General features: G+C 42.7%; 2 protein-coding genes across 2 annotated transcripts in view; one reads left to right on the top strand and one right to left on the bottom strand.

Annotated features, from left to right (window-relative positions):
* Positions 1-881: 881 nt before the first annotated feature.
* On the top strand, positions 882-2,548 carry CEBPD (CCAAT enhancer binding protein delta). The gene has a single exon (XM_077492659.1). It carries the CDS (start codon positions 990-992, stop codon positions 1,839-1,841), a length of 852 nt encoding a protein of 283 aa, XP_077348785.1. The 5' UTR covers positions 882-989; the 3' UTR covers positions 1,842-2,548.
* Positions 2,549-4,697: 2,149 nt separating this feature from the next.
* Positions 4,698-19,017, bottom strand: part of SPIDR (scaffold protein involved in DNA repair) — a 1,142,324-nt gene continuing 1,128,004 nt past the window's right edge. Inside the window, exons 18-20 of the mRNA XM_077492658.1 lie at positions 12,931-13,045; positions 11,823-11,876; positions 4,698-5,023 (exon numbers count right to left, since the gene is read on the bottom strand). Coding sequence (XP_077348784.1) covers positions 4,877-5,023; positions 11,823-11,876; positions 12,931-13,045 — 316 coding nt within the window. The 3' untranslated portion in view covers positions 4,698-4,876. The remainder of the gene's footprint in view (positions 5,024-11,822; positions 11,877-12,930; positions 13,046-19,017) is intronic.

The raw sequence follows: 19,017 nt of genomic DNA, 5'->3' as shown, positions 1-19,017 counted from the left end.
TAGCCAAAAATAGAAGCTGCCCTGAAACCGAGCACACAACAGAATTGATAACTATACAAATTCCAGTACCTGAACAGATTAAAATAGTCTCTATATATAATAATACAATTGTTTGTTTTTTTTTTTTTCCCCTATTAAGAGATACTACTGGTCCTTATGAAAAAAAAAAAAAAAAAAGTCTTCTGCAACCACATCTCATTTGATTCCTAGTCCAGGAACACAATGAATTTGAAATATATCGAGACTGCTTCTGTCTGCCCTGACTGTTCTCTATGAGAGAAAAACAAACACGTTCCATTCTTCCCGAGAAGTGACAGACTTTGGGCTTCTCTCCAGACTGCAATCCCGCCACATCCCAGCAGAGGTCCCAGTATCCAGCAGAGGCTCTCACCGAGAGATGTCACCTCTACCCCCTCCCCCTTTCATTATATTCCTGGCTGTCATTTCTACATCTCCCCTCACACATTATATCCACCATGGCTATCACCCCCCGCCCCTCCCCCCATACATGATATCCATGGCTCTCACCCCCCCCCCCCCCCCCAAAAGAAAAAATATATAACACTCTCTCACTCTCTTATATTCCCGGCTGTCATTCCTACATCTGCCCCCATACATAATATCCATGCCTGTCACCTCTACCCCCTCCTGTTCCTGGCTGTCACCTCTTGCTCCTCCATACGGTCTACCCCTGGCACAGGTGGCACACAGCAGTGTTGCCGGCTCGGGCGGTGCACAGATTGGACGGTGAGTCCCGGTAGAACGGGAAGGGGTTAATGTAGTGTGTAGGTGAAGCACGCTGTCCCCGGCCCCGCCTCCTCCCTGAGATTTGACGTCAGGGAGGGCGGGATGACGGGCGGTATATAGGGAGAACTCCGCACGCCCGGCTCTCAGAGCTCACTGACAGCCCGATCCATATCGCCCTTCCTCCTAACTGCGGGGATCCCGACATTATCATCATCGCTCAGATCTTCCCTCCGATCAGTCACATGAGCATCCCGTCCATGAGCCTGGACAGCCGCTGTGTGTCCCCCTATGCCGCCTGGTGTATGGAGCCCACCAACTTCTACGAGCAGCGGCTGGGCGCCTCCCCGAGTCACTGCAAGCAGCGGGCCATGTGTGAGGACACCGATCCCCCGGCCGGAGGCAGCGGCACCCTGGCCGAGCTGAGCGCAGCCCCGGCTATCTACGACGATGAGAGCGCCATAGACTTCAGTTCGTACATCGACTCCATGTCGTCCGTCCCCAACCTGGAGCTGTGCAACGACGAGCTCTTCGCCGACCTCTTCAACAGCAAGAACGGGGAGCGGGCGGAGAGCGGAGCGGACTACCTGAGCGGCCTCCTGTCCGCCGCACCTCAGCACTACAAATCCCTCAAACAGGAGCCTGACTGGAGCGACAGCGACCTGTCCTCCTCCCTACCCAGCCAGATCGCCACCTGTGCCCAGACCACTATGAGCCTCCTACAACCCACCCCGCCCACCTCACCTGAACCCTGCTCCAATGCCAGCTCTGCCTGCCCGTCCCCGGCCTCCTCCACCTCCGCCACCACCCCCTCCAACCAGCGCTCCTCCAAGAAGAACCTGGACCGCTTCAGTCCGGAGTACCGCCAGAGGAGGGAGCGCAACAACATCGCCGTCAGAAAGAGCCGCGACAAGGCCAAGAAACGCAACATGGACATGCAGCAGAAACTGCTGGAACTTTCCTCCGAGAACGAGAAACTGCACAAGAGGATCGACATGCTCACCCGGGACTTGACCAGCCTCAGGCACTTCTTCAAACAGCTTCCCCCCGCCGCCACCAGCGGCTCCTTCCTCTCCAGCCTCGGAGACTGCCGGTAACCCGGTGTGTGCTGTGTCACACGGACTATAGAGAATACCTCATCCCTTAGAGAGAGGGGGACCTACCTGGACTGTGTGCCCTCAGGCAGCACCTACCTGCTCTGTGCTATCAGGTAGCACCTATCTGGACTGTGTGCATCCCACCATACAGCACAAGTCTGATCCGTGTGTGCCCTCCCAATCAGTGTCATCAAGCAGCACCTACCTGGACTGTGCTACCCCACCATACAGCACCTGCCTGGTCTGTGTGTTCTCTCACAATCTGTCATCAGGCAGCACCTACCTGAACGGTGTGCTACCCCACCCCCTCTCCACACTGAGCCACAATCTCAGCCTTGTCCAGCATCATCAGCCTAGTGCAATATGACTTCTATAGCAAAAAGACATTGGGGGGACCCCCAGTAACATTGTGCCAAAGACTTGGGTCGCCTCCCACTATTAAAGGGGCAGTGCACCTGACACCCTAATATTCATGACCTGATGGGTGTGAAGCTGCTGCATATGATTTTGTTTATATATAATATATAGAGTATCAGGGCTACAGCCTCACATTTCATGCAAACAAAGCAGGAGGTACAGACTGAACGCTAATTCTGTAAACACTTTAGAGCTAAGTTTGACGTAAGCGTTTTATGACTACAACCATGAAAATGTTCTGCTAACCATTGTCCGATATCTACCTGCCATTTAAGTGCCTGTTTGCTTTTCTAGTGTCTAGTTTTTACTTGTTCTCTTTTTGTATGTGAGATGTTGGTTCTTTTTTCTTGTCTTGTGTTGTCCTGCTAGTGCCCAAGTGGAGCCATTCACACCAGCAGAAGCATTTGATATGTTCTGTTAGTGCCTTGCACAAGCGGCCTCTGTAAGCCGAAAGTACTGTAGGGAGGGAGGGGGGGTGGGCACATTTTGGGCAGTGCCAAACAGAAATTGTGCTGGTCTTCAGTTTCCTTTTTGTTGAATGTGTAGCCAGATGAATAGTGCTACCCCCTGGAATTTATAGAACTATAAATATATATATTTTTCTTCTCCACAAAACTATAAGACAAAGCTAAAACATTTCCCTTTCCTTAAATTATTTTTGTAATTTTTAGTTTTCTATATTCTGTATGGATGCAGCTATGGTACATTTGTAAAATGATTACAGAGAAAAAAAGACTTTGTATTGTAGATATTAGGGAAAGAAAATGAGCATGCTCAAGTTTTTATATGATTTTTACAGCATTTTTAATAATAATAAAATGAAAAAAAAAAAAGTATCTGTCTCCAATGCTTTATTGTCCTATGGGGTGGGAGGAGTTAAATTGTGTCAATATTGGTTCACCTAGTCTTAAATTCCATAAAGTCATGTATTAAATGTACTGTAAAACTATAATCAAGACAAGGAAGCCAAGCAACTCTTGTCTTCTCATATAGATTTCATATCACTATTCTAGTTAATAAGTAACTTGAAAAAGGCTGTGTCAGGTCATTAGTGCCTGAGAGCTACTAACAGGTGTACAGTAATTTTCATAGGAAGGGCTGGTTTACACTGCAAAGAAATGCATTGGTTTCCATGGACCTTGCTCACACTCCTATGATAAAATGTTGACTTTTACCATTGAACTCAACTGAATAACAAAATATGCCCATTTTAAAGGTATATAAATGAGTGACAAATGGCTAAACTGTCTAAACGCAGGTCCTTGAGTTTATATATACACACATTCATTTCTTGTGATACCTTTAATACATTATAATTGCAGTAAGGAATGAAGTTGGGACCATAGATACACATGCATTATCTATGGATGTCATTTCTACTCATATGAAGAATACCTGGTGTGACTTACTGAAAACATTAAAATCAGATACAACAGTGTGTTACATGATGGTTAAGGGCCCATTCACACAACTGCATGCAATAACACAGCATGTTAACACTGCCATTTATTCTTAAGGCTACTTTCACACTGGTTTGCATCAAAAAACGCCTATGTGATAATGGAGTACTTCTGCAGTGAATTTTTCAAAGGGCATGTGACTCAAACACTTAGCAGGTGTGTTTTTGCAGCAGTTTCAATGGGGAGAAGCTTTTTTTTTTTTTTTTTTTTTTTATTTACACTGCAATGGAACCACACTGTCTCAATGTGAACAGATACATAGAATTTAAAAGGCAAGCATTTTTCTTGAGCTTTTCAGGCACTTTTTTTTAATGCAAAAGTGCTTCAAAAACTTCAGTGTGAAAGCCTAATGAAATCTCAACACAGTCTGTAAAAAATGCTTCTACACAAGCACACAAATGCTCAGTGTGTTGCAGTGCACTTTACAAGCATTAAGGTGTGTTGGGGGGCCTATTCAAAATGAACTGGCTGCTTTACCACTGTGAAAAATAAATGCATGTGTTAAGGCACACCTATGATGTAAACAAGCCCTAGTATATCAATTTAAGGCAACACCTCTGTTTACAATCTCCACTGTAACCTAAAAATCTGTTGTGATGAGTATTACTCTTGTTAAACTTTTCAAGCTACTGCAAGGATGGTATACCACTAGACAGCTTTATACAGCCTGGGGGTGTTTATCTGCCTATAACAAAGCTATACTCCAGCTATTATTTCTCTATTATGGGTTAAAAAATATGGGAAGTGAAATGTGGCTGCTCTGGGGAAAACATTTACAGCATTCCCTCTGGCATACATGTGGAATCTATAGTTGAATTAGGGGAGTGAACACACCATATGATGTCATACAGTCAGAAAACTGACCCAGATAAAGTATGTTCATTAAAATTTTAGACACAGCACTTTTAAATCATTCTTTTCGTAAATATAAATTGCAAGCAGTGGTTTTTCAGCAAAAAGTAAGACACAATCTCCAGCATTTACAAACATGTTTTTTATTGAAACACGTCCCTGATATTTACATAGAGAAGGGAATATTCTACTGAAGGCATTGGGATGTGACCATCTACTGACACTTGTAGTTCTTCAACAGTTGGCACTTGTTCATGTCTAATTCATTAAAACACAATTGCAGTGTAAAATGTTGTGTTCCATGGGTTAATCAGTGGCTATACCCCCTTGATGTTCTGGAGTTCCTGCTTGAAGAAGGCAGATCTCTTCCAAGACCACGCTGTTGCTCACATGCTGGACATAGCACGGCACAGGCCCCACCTGCCTCCCCAGGATGGCACTCACCTCATAGCGCTGCAGATAAAAGGCATGTGTACTCAGCAAACAGAACTGTACATTTTGTTCAAACAAGTACATAGCTCAGATAAAAATCATGCAGCAAGGTCCTCTCCCTCTTTATTACCTTTTACAACCCAGACAGTTTAGCACAGGTGAGCCAAAAGTCTGAGCTCAACTGCAGGATTATTGTACAATGTCTGGTGCTGATAACTCAATGAGATTTTATTTCCATTGCAATTATACAGTGTTCCTTATCAATGAATGAGGGTTACTGCTAGCAAAGGTTATGCAGGTACCATTACTCATGATCACATTCGACAACCCTTTTCCATGTACTGTGCCTTGTGGAGTGATATGTTCTTACTAATGATCTCAGAGCTATAAAAAGGTCAGATAGCTGCAGGAGATTATGGACAAGCAAGCATTGCTTACAACAATAGGGCCTCTACGTGCTGGAAAATCACTGCAAAATTTGGTGTAGCTCATTACAATTTGTATGAAGCACTTGCGGTACATGCACAGAATCCACGCTTCATATGAGAGAAAATCCCACTGAATTCTGTGTCTTCATCAATGCAATACAGGGTGGGCATATATTTCACCATCTATTGCTTTTAAACATCTGTCCGCCAATCCAGGCATAAACCCGTATCCATTGGGATTTAAGCAGTAGCCAAATCAGAAAGCTAGACACTCTGGCTTCAGTGAAGTCCAATTCAGCCTTTTTCCTCAGTCATCTTATATATGCATGCACCCTTTAGGGACAAATCTAAAATGCACGGCTCATGACAGAAAAAAAACAAAACAAAACACACTGGTTTCTTATACTGGGCCCTATAGGGGCTACAGTTATATTAGTACTATTTCCACTGCTGCGTTCAAATGGTAAAACCAGTAAACAGAGCTATGGCACACATAGCTTTTTTAACTTATATGCACTGAACTTTTTGTCTTGGTGCTCACACATTATCTACAAGCGAGAAATCTTTGGTACAAGATACGTTGGGCTCATTCACATGGAAACATAGGCATGTACAGCATTTCTTTATGTATCCAGATCAGCTTGGAGTGGCTCTTTGGACTTGTCCCTGCTTACATGTCCAACTGAGATGTGTGGGGAAATCAGTACAACCATGGTTTCTCCATTGACTAACATCAGCTGCCAGCACACAGCTCCATGATGCTCCCGACACATAAATGGCTATTCATGCTCTATAGGCCTCTGCACCCACGTAAATGAGCCTGCAATGTGTATGTTTGGACAGTATGAAAAAAAAAAAAGCATATTCAGTACATCTCTGCAGTACATGCTCATTTGAAAAGACTTTCGGAATAGAAAAATACTTGTTGATCCTGCCATAAATTCAGTGTGCCTGTACCTTTCTGCGCACTCTGCTTTTGATGCACTAAAATTGTAAGCGGTGTTATCAGCCCTGCCCATTTCTCCCCTGTATGTAGTGTAGAACACCTCCCCCAATTTTATAACATTGAGGAGCAACTAGTCTAGGGTGGCATTGCTGCCCTTCCATAGACAGTGTACCAGGAGTGAACGTTGTCACCCTAGGACAGGAAATGTGGTATTGACAGAAATATTAAAGTGTTTGTAAAGTCAGACTTTTTTTTTTTAAACACATCAACACCATCTAAATATTGGAAAGCTGCAATATATAATTGTTTTATTTAGATACACATTTTATTGTCATACCCGTAAGGCTGTTTGCTGCCTTCCCCTTCTAGAAGCCTGGCTGAAAAAAAACTTTCAGTTAGCAATCCCATCATTTCAGTAGTGAAAGCCAATGGTTTTCACATCCTACCAACAAGGCAGGCCATGGGGATTGCCAACTGAGAGGTATGACAATAAAATGAATCAACATTTTTCAAAACTGTACAGTTTTTTAACCACGTCAATGCCAGGCACTTTCACCCCTTCCTGCCCAAGCCTTTTTTCAGCTTTCACACTTTGAATGACAATTGCACAGTCATGCAAGACTCTACCGATATGGAATATATATATATATATTTTTTAATTATATATATATATATATATATATATATATATATATATATATATATATATATAGATTTATTTATTTTTTTTCACACAAACAGAGCTTTCTTTTGAGGGAATTTACCCCTTCCCCCAGTCTATTGCAATATGAAGATTGGGTGGGAGCAGGGCCGCTGATAGGCCAGTACAACTGGCCCTGCTGTACCGGGCCTGACCAGCAGGGGGGCCCGGGCAACATGAACTGCAAAATTTTATGTATAAAAAAAAAAAAAGTTCCTCCTCCACCGATCAGTGATCGCCACATCCCAACCCCCCCCACCACACCCTGCTCCCCCCCCACCACACCCTGCTCCCCCCCCCCCTCGCCCCTTTGTTCGGTAAACTTTTTTTTTTTTTTTAAATGTGCTAAGTGTTGTATTCGTTTTAGTATGCGGCTGCAGGGGAGGGACTCTTTCCTGTATTACGGGCGCAGAAGAATACATCTTCTGCACCCGCTCCTAATGCTCTGCACAAGTCCCGGCCAGCATATAATGTTATGGTGTTGCAGAGTGATATACCCAATCCCCTCTCTCTCTCTCCGCGTGACAAGAACTTAGTAGCAGAGTGAGAGGCGACTCAGGCGAGCAGAGAGAGCAGGGGCCGGGCGATCGAGATCTTGTGGACAATTACAGGTGAGGTGTATGCTTGGTTTGGGGGGGGGGGGAGGGAGGGCTTAAAGTTCAACATCTGCAATACATACCCTGCCAATACCCTGCCAATACTCTGCAATACTTACCCTGCCAATACTCTGCCAATACTCTGCAATACTTACCCTGCCAATACCCAATACTCTGCAATACATACCCTGCCAATACCAAATACTCTTGAATACATACCCTGCCAATACTCTGCAATACTTACCCTGTCAATGCCCAATACTTTGCAATACATACCCTGCCAATACCCAATACTTTGCAATACACACCCTGCCAATACTCTGCAATACTTACCCTGCCAATACTCTGCAATACTTACCCTGCCAATACTCTGCAATACTTACCCTGCCAATACTCTGAAATACTTACCCTGCCAATACTCTGAAATACTTACCCTGCCAATACTCTGAAATACTTACCCTGCCAATACTCTGCAATACTTACCCTGCCAATACTCTGCAATACTTACCCTGCCAATACTCTGCAATACTTACCCCGCCAATACTCTGCAATACATAACCCGCCAATACTCTGCAATACATACCCCGCCAATACTCTGCAATACATACCCCGCCAATTGTTTCAAGGCGGGGTCTGGGGAGGGGCAATGGGTGGGGCCAGGGGTGAGGCTGAAGGAGGGGCCAGAGGCAGGGCCAGGGTGGAGCTGAAGGGGGCACCATCAGGTAGGCTGTACGGGGCCCCATGATTTCTATCAGCGGCCCTGGGTGGGAGACCGATTATCCTAGGAGGATGTCATATGATGTCCCAGGTCGTGCTCTGAAGCGATCAGTCACTGATGTGTCCACCAGACATGGCCAATGAAAGATCACTGTACTAAGCTGCTGCTAATATCATGTGATTGCTGTGGCCAAGTAAAAAAGATCACATTACAAGTGTACACAATGAGTTGCTTTGTTTAATGGCATTCATTGTGTACTATTGTAATGAGCTCTGGGATTGGTCATAGTGATCACATGGTATAGACAGGGCCAATTACAGCCCATCTGTACCATGTGATTAGCTGTGGCCAATCACAGCTAATAACAATAGTAAAATGATGAATGAATAGTTTTCATTCAGAAAAATGGTTGCTTATAATTGTAATATTCAGTTATAAGCAATCAGTGTGTGTTAAAAAAAATAGCAAAAAACAAAACAAAACAAAAATGTAATAAAAAAAGAATACATATGGTCACCAGCCAGTTACCTGATCATCGCCTCACCAGGTAAATGATGACGCTGTACTGCACTGATGACAGTAGGTAAAACATTTAAAACAAATTGTGAAAAAAAAAAAAAAAAAATCTTAATTTTCCCCAAAAATTACAACTTAAAAAAAACCTTACCATATACCTGTCTACTTTCCAAAAAGGGCTCATCTGGAGGAGTTGGTACATCAGGATTGATCAACTTCCATATATATATATATATATATAGATATATACACACACAAACACAGACACACACAATAGTTTGTGGACTCTTTAGCTTTCCTACCGCTTATAATAGACACCAAGTTAAGTTCAGCCAATCAATATACGCTTATTGGGATTTTTTTTTTTTTACCAAAGACTATATTTTGGCCTAAATTAATGAAGAAATTAGATTTTTTTTTTTTTTTACTTTTGTTTATTGATTATGTTTTATAGCAGTATAGCAGTATAGCATGATATATATATATATATATATATATATATATATATATATATATATGTGTGTGTGTGTGTGTTTTTTTTTTTGGGTTTGTTTATATAATACAAAAAAAAAAAAAAACACAGTGGGGATCAAATACCACCAAAAGAAAGCTCTATTTGTGTGAAAAAAAATAAAACATAATTTGTGTACAGTGTTGCATGGCCGTACAATTATCAGTTAAAGTAGCCCATGCCAAATAGCAAAAAAAAAAAAACGCCCTGGTCGTGATGGGGGTAAAGAGAACACATCAGGAAAGAACGAACTGGTGGTTGCATAGTAGTAACCTCTCTCATGAATACACACAAAGTAGAGTATTTTTATCCTGACAAGTATCATATAAAAAAATATATATATATATATATATATATATATATATATATATATATATATATATATATATATATATATATATATATATATATATATATATATACACACAGTGCCTTGCAAAAGTATTCGGCCCCCTTGAACTTTTCAACCTTTTGCCACATTTCAGGCTTCAAACATAAAGATATAAAATTTTATTTTTTTGTGAAGAATCACCAACAAGTGGGAGACAATTGTGAAGTGGAACGAAATCTATTGGATATTTTAAACTTTTTTAGCAAATAAAAAACTGAAAAGTGGTGCGTGCAAAATTATTCGGCCCCTTTACTTTCAGTGCAGCAAACTCACTCCAGAAGTTCAGCGAGGATCTCTGAATGATCCAATGTTGTCCTAAATGACTGATGGTGATAAATAGAATCCACCTGTGTGTAATCAAGTCTCTGTATAAATGCACCTGCTCGGTGATAGTCTCAGGGTTCTGTTGAAAGCGCAGAGAGCATCATGAAGATCAAGGAACACACCAGGCAGGTCCATAATACTGTTGTGGAGAAGTTTAAAGCCGGATTTGGATCCAAAAAAGATTTCCCAAGCTTTAAACATCCCAAGGAGAACTGTGCAAGTGATCATTTTGAAATGGAAGGAGTATCAGACCACTGCAAATCTACCAAGACCTGGCCGTCCCTCTAAACTTTCAGCTCAGACAAGGAGAAGACTGATCAGAGATGCAGCCAAGAGGCCCATGATCACTCTGGATGAACTGCAGAGAACTACAGCTGAGGTGGGAGAGTCTGTCCATAGGACAACAATCAGTCGTACACTGCACAAATCTGGCCTTTATGGAAGAGTGGCAAGAAGAAAGCCATTTCTCAAAGATATCCATAAAAAGTCTCGTCTAAATATTGCCAAAAGCCACCTGGGAGACACACCAAACATGTGGAAGAAGGTGCTCTGGTCAGATGAAACCAAAATTGAACTTTTTGCCCACAATGCAAAACGATGTTTGGCGTAAAAGCAACACAGCTCATCACCCTCAACACACCATCCCCACTGTCAAACATGGTGGTGGCAGCATCATGGTTTAGGCCTGCTTTTCTTCAGCAGGGACAGGGAAGATGGTTAAAATTGAGGGGAAGATGGATGCAGCCAAATACAGGACCATTCTGGATGAAAACCTGTTGGAGTCTGCAAAAGACCTGAAACTGGGACAGAGATTTATCTTCCAACAAGACAATGATCCCAAACATACAGCAAAATCTACAAAGGAATGGTTCACAAATAAACGTATCCAGGTGTTAGAATGGCCAAGTCAAAGTCCAGACCTGAATCCAATCGAGAATCTGTGGAAAGAGCTGAAAACTGCTGTTCACAAATGCTCTCCATCCAACCTCACTGAGCTTGAGCTGTTTTGCAAGGAAGGATGGGCAAGAATTTCAGTCTCTCGATGTGCAAAACTGATAGAGACATACCCTAAGCGACTTGCAGCTGTAATCGCAGCAAAAGGTGGCTCTACAAAGTATTAACGCAAGGGGGCCGAATAATTTTGCACGCCCCGCTTTTCATTTTTTTATTAGTTAAAAAAGTTTCAAAAATCCAATAGATTTCGTTCCACTTCACAATTGTGTCCCACTTGTTGGTGACTCTTCACAAAAACTAAAAATTTGATATCTTTATGTTTGAAGCCTGAAATGTGGCAAAAGGTTGAAAAGTTCAAGGGGGCCGAATACTTTCGCAAGGCGCTGTATGTATATATATATATATATATATATATATATATATATATATATATTTATATGTATATATATATATATATATATATATATATATATATATATATATATATATATATATATATATATATATATATATATATATATACACACACACACACACACCCCATTAAAAAAAAAATGTAACTGCATTGCCTGCCTAACTTCGGAAGAGGAGGCAGAAGTTGGTCATGGTAAGAATAGAAGCAGACATCATCCTGGCAGTTCAACCCCCTAAAGAAACAATCTTTAGCAGTAGACTGACTAGTGGACAGCACCAATTTGTAATTTCTGATTTGATGAGAATACTACATAAAACATACCCCGTCTTCACTGGAGCAAGAACTCAGAATAGAAGAAATGGTATTCTGCTGCAGCTGTGAGGAAATAAGAATGCATGAAACATGAAAATGAAAAATTTAACTGATCAGTGTAATAAATACTTTTATACTCTACAGTGGCAAACACAAGTGTATGGATTCAAAGCACTCCACTCCATGGTTTATAGAAGCGGCTTATAAACATCAATCCATAGACTACAATCATATATTCTATCAACCTATGATCACCAATTCAATGATTAGCTGAATTTACAAATACCATTTTACATACAAAATATAATATCGCTATACATGACTGCAGTTTAACACTCGCCTATCAAATGTGCATGGAAAACAAAATAAGCATGTAGCTGCAGATAAGGCACACTGTTATCATGCATTGTAGCTTTAGATTTCCTTCCAGGTTTCCCCAATCCACCACTCCCACCCCCATGAGATCCTATGACTTTGTGAAAATCAGTATTTTCATACATGCCCCCCATGTGATAGTGTTTGAACCACCAATAGCTCACTCAGAAACTGAGCACTGCATTGGAAGCAGAGGGGGATACGCAGATTTTCCTTATATTCAGAAGTTCTGGTTTCTTACTATGGGTATTTGTGCTTCTAAAGAACACTAGAGGAAAGGGAATTGTTGCCCATTTTTTATTGCTGCCTGAGTTCCTACTGGATAGATTCACACTCTCCCTTTGTCTTGATCACTGATGCAGAAATGTATTTGAAACCAAACTATTACAGTTGTCACCAGAACATTGGGTGGGGGTGAATATTACTATGGGGGCACTTATTCTAGTGTCATTAGTCTGAGATAATTCCCCTAAATTTGTATAGATCTTCTTTCACTTCATATTACTCTCCAGAACCCAACATAAAGGAAATTCTCCCTAATGGGACACACCCAGGGAAAACATAACTGCAAAGATGTTAACCCTTCCCTACTCTAAACAGACCAAAAAAAAAAAGTTTGGGCTATAAATATGCTTTAAGCAGGCTGCAACGTAACGAAGAATTAGAGAACTGGTTCAGTTTCAGTGCACAGAGGTCCCACATGCTAATCACAAAGATTTATTGAACCAAATCCCTGGCTTACCTTTAATCTTACTGTATGATCTGGAGTTAATTCACAGTGCAGATATACTTCAAGCTGCATCCTAATAACTGGAGAACTTATGTTTGCAGCACACTGCCGGCAGAAATACTCACACCTGTAGGGAACCAAATGTAAAAAAAATAATTGGAAGAGAAAACCATATAACGTAATCTAATTTGAAATAAAAATAATCTAATCACATCAATCACAACATTCCTGAATTTAACAGTGAAAAGGTCATGCAGTAAATATAACAGTTCAGTATGCACTTCATACTGAAAAAGGTACCAGAACTAAGCACACAATAAGGGTGACCAGAATTGCCAAACTTTCTCAAGCTCTGTCACAGATCTGAGCACTTCTTCTGATAATCAGATAGCAGGTGGGGCACTCGTGTGAAATAACAGGCATTTGCAGGTGTTATAAGCATGCTACAATAATTTCACTGAAGTATTAAGTATAGGAACGGCACTGAAGTATTAACCATTTCAATACCAGGCACTTTCCCCCCTTCCTGCCCAAGCAAATTTTCAGCTTTCAGCGCTGTCACATTTTGAATGACAATTGCGCGGTCATGTTACACTGTATCCAAACAATTTATTTATTTATTTATTTTATTTTTTTTTAATCATTTTATTCCCACAAATAGAGCTTTCTTTTGGTGGCATTTGATCACTTTTTTTTGCACAGCAAATAAAAAAGGACCAACAATTTTGAAAAAAATAATATTTTTTTTTCTGTTTCTATTATAAAATTTTGTAAATAAGTATGTTTTCTCCTTCACTGATGGGCACTGATGAGGCAGCACTGGCGAGCACTGATGAACACTGATGGTGGGCACTAATATGCAGCACTGACAGGCCACACTGATGGGCACTGGTATGCAGCACTGATGGGTATTTATGGGGTATTTATGGGTGGCACTGATGGACAAGGACAGGTGGCATTGATTAGCATCACTGATAAGGAGGCACTGGCAGGCATTATTACTGCACACTCACTGTCACCATTTGTGGGCACTGATTGGCATACATTTTGGGCACAGATTAGCATCCCTGGAGATCATCAGTGGTGACAATCCCTGGTGGTCCTGGTGACATCCCTGGTGGTCGAAAGTAGGCATTCTTTGTGCAGACCCTCCCTGTCAGAAGAGCAGCCAATTGGCTCTCCTACTCGTGTATGTCAGATGCGAGTGAGGAAAAGCCAATACAAGGCTCTTCCTGTTTACATCGTGATCAGCTGTGATTGGACACAGCTGATCACATGGTAAAGAGTCTCCTTCAGAGACTCTTTACTGAGATCGGTGTTGCGGTGTGTCAGACTGACATGCTGCACCACCGATCGCAAACACTGCGTGCCCGCCCCCCCCCCCCCCCCCCCCATGTGGGCGCGCCAGCTGTTATCCTGAAAGACGTCTGGTCAGGATAACAGAACCACCGCCCAGCCATAATTCTGCTATAGGCTGGGCGGGTAGTGGCTAAAGCGGTTAGAACCCTAAAAAAAAAAAAAAAAATCCTGTTCCTTTAACCACCTCAATACAGTGCACTTACACCCCCTTCCTGACCAGACCAATTTTCAGCTTTTAGCGCTCTCTCACAGTTTGAATGACAATTACTCAGTCATCCAATACTGTACCCATATGAAACTTGCGTTCTTTTTTCCACACAAATAGAGCTTTCTTTTAGTGGTATTTAATCACTAGTGGGTTTTTTATTTTTTGTGCTATAAATAAAATAAAACGTAAATTTTGTGAGAAAAATGCCTTTTTCTTTGTTTCTGTCATACATTTTTGCTAATTAGTAATTTTTCTTCATACATTTTGGCCGAAATTTCTACTGCTACCTATCTTTGGTAAAAAATAACCCACATTAGTATATATTATTTGGCCTTTGTGAAAGTTATAGAGTCTACAAACTATGGTGCCAATCACTGAAAATTGATCACATCTGATCAGGCCTTCAGTACATCAGTAGGGATGAGCCGAACACCCCCCGGTTCGGTTCGCACCAGAACTTTTGAACGGACCTCAAATTCGTACGAACGTTAGAACCCCATTGAAGTCTATGGGACTCGAACGTTCGAAATTAAAAGTGCTAATTTTAACGGCTAATATGCAAGATACTGTCCTAAAAAGGGTTTGGGGACCTGGCTCCTGCCCCATAGGACATGGGTCAATGCAAAAAAAAAGTTTTAAAAACGGCCGTTTTGGCGGGAGCACTGATTTTAATGACGATTAAAGTGGAAAAAAAAAAGTGAAATATTCCTTTAAATATGGTGCCTGGGGGGTGTCTGCAGTATGCCTGTGAAGTGCCACGTGTTTCCCGTGTTTAGAACAGTCCCTGCACAAAATGACATTTAACGGAAATAACGTCATTTAAAGCTGCTTGCGGTTTTAATGTTATATCTGGTTCCTGCAATATGGTTGAAAACCATTGAGAAAAATGGCATGGTTAGCCCTCCCTGCCCATTACCAGCCCCTTTGGGTCTTGTACGCATATTAAGGGGAACCCCGTACCCATATTAAAAAAAGGAAATGCGTGTGGCCCCCATGCCCTATATACTCAGAACAGCAGTATACAGGCGGTGCAAACAAGACAGGGACTGTGTAGGTTTGTTGTGTTAAGTTGAATCTGTTTGTAATTTTCAACTGGTACATTTTTAAAGTGTAGCTCCAGTCAAAAAAAAAAAACATTTTAAGCTTTTTGGAAAACATAGGGAAGGGTTATGACCCCTGTATAATTTGTTTTGTCGTCCATCTTTTTTCATCTCACTTGCTGTTGTCTCCTTCCGTTTGCAAGTAGGAGATGTTTGTAAGTTGGATGTTTGAAAGTAGGGGCCTGCCCTATATGCTCTGCAGAAATGGCGGAACAAGGTGTTGGTTTTGCCACAACATTGTAAGCCCTCAAAGTGACTCTTGGTGGGCGCTGGAGCGCCCTGCTGTGAACGATTATATCAAGAATTGTAATTACATGCCATTGTTGAATAGTGGTAGAAAAATTTACCTTTGGTGGTTGTGGTGCTGGTGCCACAACACTATAAGTCCTCACAGTTACTCTGGGTGGGCACAGGAACGGGCCCTCCTGTGAAACATTATATCAAGAATTGTAATTACATGTCCCTGTTAAACAGGGGCAGAAAAATTGGGCCTTAGGCACTGGTGCTGGTGCCACGACACTGCAACCTATATTGTGCTAGAGGCACACAACACCCACTAACTCCTGCAGATGCCTTTATTATAGAACACCAGAGATAAAGGGGTATATACAGATGTATACTGTGCTGTGCTGGAGGCACACACAACTTCCAATAACTCCTGCAGATGGCAAGTGGGCTCAAATAGAGAACAGCTATGTAGGTGGATATAGCGGTATGTACTGGGTACAGAGCACGCAGACAGCACGCACTAGCTCCTAACACTACTGAATGCAAGCTCTATTATAAAAGATAGATCACTAGCTATATAGGTGAGGTGAATATAGCGGTGTATACTGCGGTCAGGGCACGCAGACAACAACCACTACACAACAGCAAGATCGAAAATCGGCAGAAAACGATCAGTGTGTACTGTGTTGAAGGTACACAGAACACCCACTGCTTCAGACGCCAACACACTACACAAGGCCGCCGCGCTGGCGGCCTTATATAGTGTGGGGCGTGCACTACACAGCCTGAGCTATGATTGGCCACAGGCATCCTGCCTGTGCCCAATCATGGCTCTCCTCACTGCTGGCGCTGTGATTGGCCAAGCATGCAGGGTCACAGTGCATGCTTGGCCAATCATGAGCCAGCAATGCACGGCGCCATCGCAGTGCATTGTGGGCCGTGAGCGCCACACGAATTCGGTGCGAACGGACCAAAATGTTCGGACTTCGCCGAACGGACGAACAGCCGATGTTCGAGTCGAACGTAAGTTCGACTTGAACACGAAGCTCATCCCTATACATCAAGTGTACCTCATTTCTTGAGACACTAACAAGTCAGGAAAGTACAAATACTCCCCCCCTAAATGACCCCTTTTTAGAAAGTAGACATTCCAAGGTATTAAGTAAGTAGCATGGTGAGTTTTTTTAAGTTGTCATTTTTCCCACAATTCTTTGCAAAATGAAGATTTTTTTAAATTATTTTTTCTTTTACAAAATTGTCATATTATCAGGTTATTTCTCACACACAGCATATGCATACAACAAATTACACCCCAAAATACATTCTGCTACTCTTCCCGAGTACGGCGATACCACATGTGTGAGACTTTTACACAGCCTGGCCACATACAGAGCACCAACATTGATGTAGTACCTTCAGACGTTCTACGAGCAAAAAATGACGCATCTCATTTCTCAACCACCTATTACACTTTTGAAGGCCCTGGAGTACCAGAACAATGGAATTTCCCATAAAATGACCCCATTTTGGAAAGCAAACACACCAACGTATAATCTGTGAGGCATAATGAGTCTTTTGAACGGTTATTTTTTTTCCAGACATTTTTGGAATATGTGGAAAAAAATTAAAATGCATTTTTTTTTACACAAAATTGTCAATTTATAAGATATTTCTAACACATAGCATGTATATAGCAAAAATTACACCCCAAAATACATCCTGCTACTCTTCTCGAGTACGGCAATACCACATGTGTAGGACTTTTACACAGCCTGGCCACATACAGAGCACCAACATTGAAGTAGTACGTTCAGACGTTCTAGGAGCATAAATGACACATCTCATTTCATTCCTACCTATCACACTTTTGAAGGTCCTGGACCACCAGGACAGTGAAATTACCCACAAAATGACCCCATTTTGGAAAGCAAACACCCCAACGTATATTCTATGGGACATGGGCTGCAAATAGGTACTCAGGTACTCTGATGGGCTGGAGATAGGTACTCGAGCACTCTGATGGCCTGGTGACAGGTACTTTGATGGCTTGGTGACTGGTATTTTGGTACTCTGAACGGCGGTGACAGGTACTCAGATGAACTGTGACAGGTACTCGGGTACTAAGATGAACTGTGACAGGTACTCAGATGAACTGTGACAGGTACTCGGGTACTAAGATGAACTGTGACAGGTACTCAGATGAACTGTGACAGGTACTCGGGTACTCAGATGGACTGGGACAGGTAATCGGGTACTCAGATGGACTGGGACAGGTACTCGGGTACTCAGATGGGCTGTGACAGGTACTCGGGTGAACCGTGACAGGTACTCGGGTACTCAGATGAACCGTGACAGGTACTTTGATGGGCTATGACAGGTACTCGGGTACTCTGATGGGCTGTGACAGGTACTCGGGTACTCAAATGAACTGTGACAGGTAGACGGGTACTCAGATGAACTGTGACAGGTACACGGGTACTCAGATGAACTGTGACAGGTACTCGGGTACTCAGATGGGCTGGGACAGGTACTCGGGTACTCAGATGGGCTGGGACAGGTACTCGGGTACTCAGATGGGCTGGGAAAGGTACTCGGGTACTCAGATGGGCTATGACAGGTACTCGGGTACTCTGATGGGCTGTGACAGGTACTCTGATGGACTGTGATTGACAGGTACTATGAGGGGTGGTGACAGGGCCTCTTTATTGGGAGGGGGGAATCAGTGTGCTTGAGGTGTACTGTGGGCGGTAACGAGATGTTACCGCAATCTCCTCCTCACACACGATCGGTGTGTGAGGAGGAGAACCCAGTAACATCTCGTTACCGCGGTTGTGAAAGGATCACAGCCGATCACGTGGGTAAACAGCCGGCCAATGGCTGTTTACCAGCGTCAGTGACGAGCAGTGTTCCCGGGGGCACACGCCGCCACCGACGATCGCGCGCATGCGCCGTGCAGTCAGGGTGTGACCATCTTTGATCGGCCGTGACTTCATCACGGCCGATCACGTGATAAACAGCCATAACCAATGGCTGTTTACCCCCTTCGGTGGCGAGCGGTGTCTCCGTCACACGCTGCCACCGAAGAAACAGGGATGCGCACGCATGATCGCGCACATTCCCTGTTTAAACAGGAGGCCGTCATATGACAGCCTCCCACCACAATAGGTGCACCGCCTGGCCGTCATTTGACAGGCGGCGGTCAGC

This window comes from Lithobates pipiens, unplaced genomic scaffold, assembly GCF_037356315.1.
Source record: "Lithobates pipiens isolate NorthernLeopardFrog02 unplaced genomic scaffold, aLitPip1_a1.2 Scaffold_19, whole genome shotgun sequence".
Classification (NCBI taxonomy): Eukaryota; Metazoa; Chordata; class Amphibia; order Anura; family Ranidae; genus Lithobates; species Lithobates pipiens.
The sequence above is the reverse complement of the archived record's forward strand: the minus strand, read 5'-3'. Positions and strand labels throughout refer to the sequence as shown.

Bases quoted from the DNA above. Each gene is read 5' to 3' on its own strand.
- CEBPD (XM_077492659.1), top strand. From the start codon at position 990: ATGAGCATCCCGTCCATGAGCCTGGACAGCCGCTGTGTGTCCCCCTAT.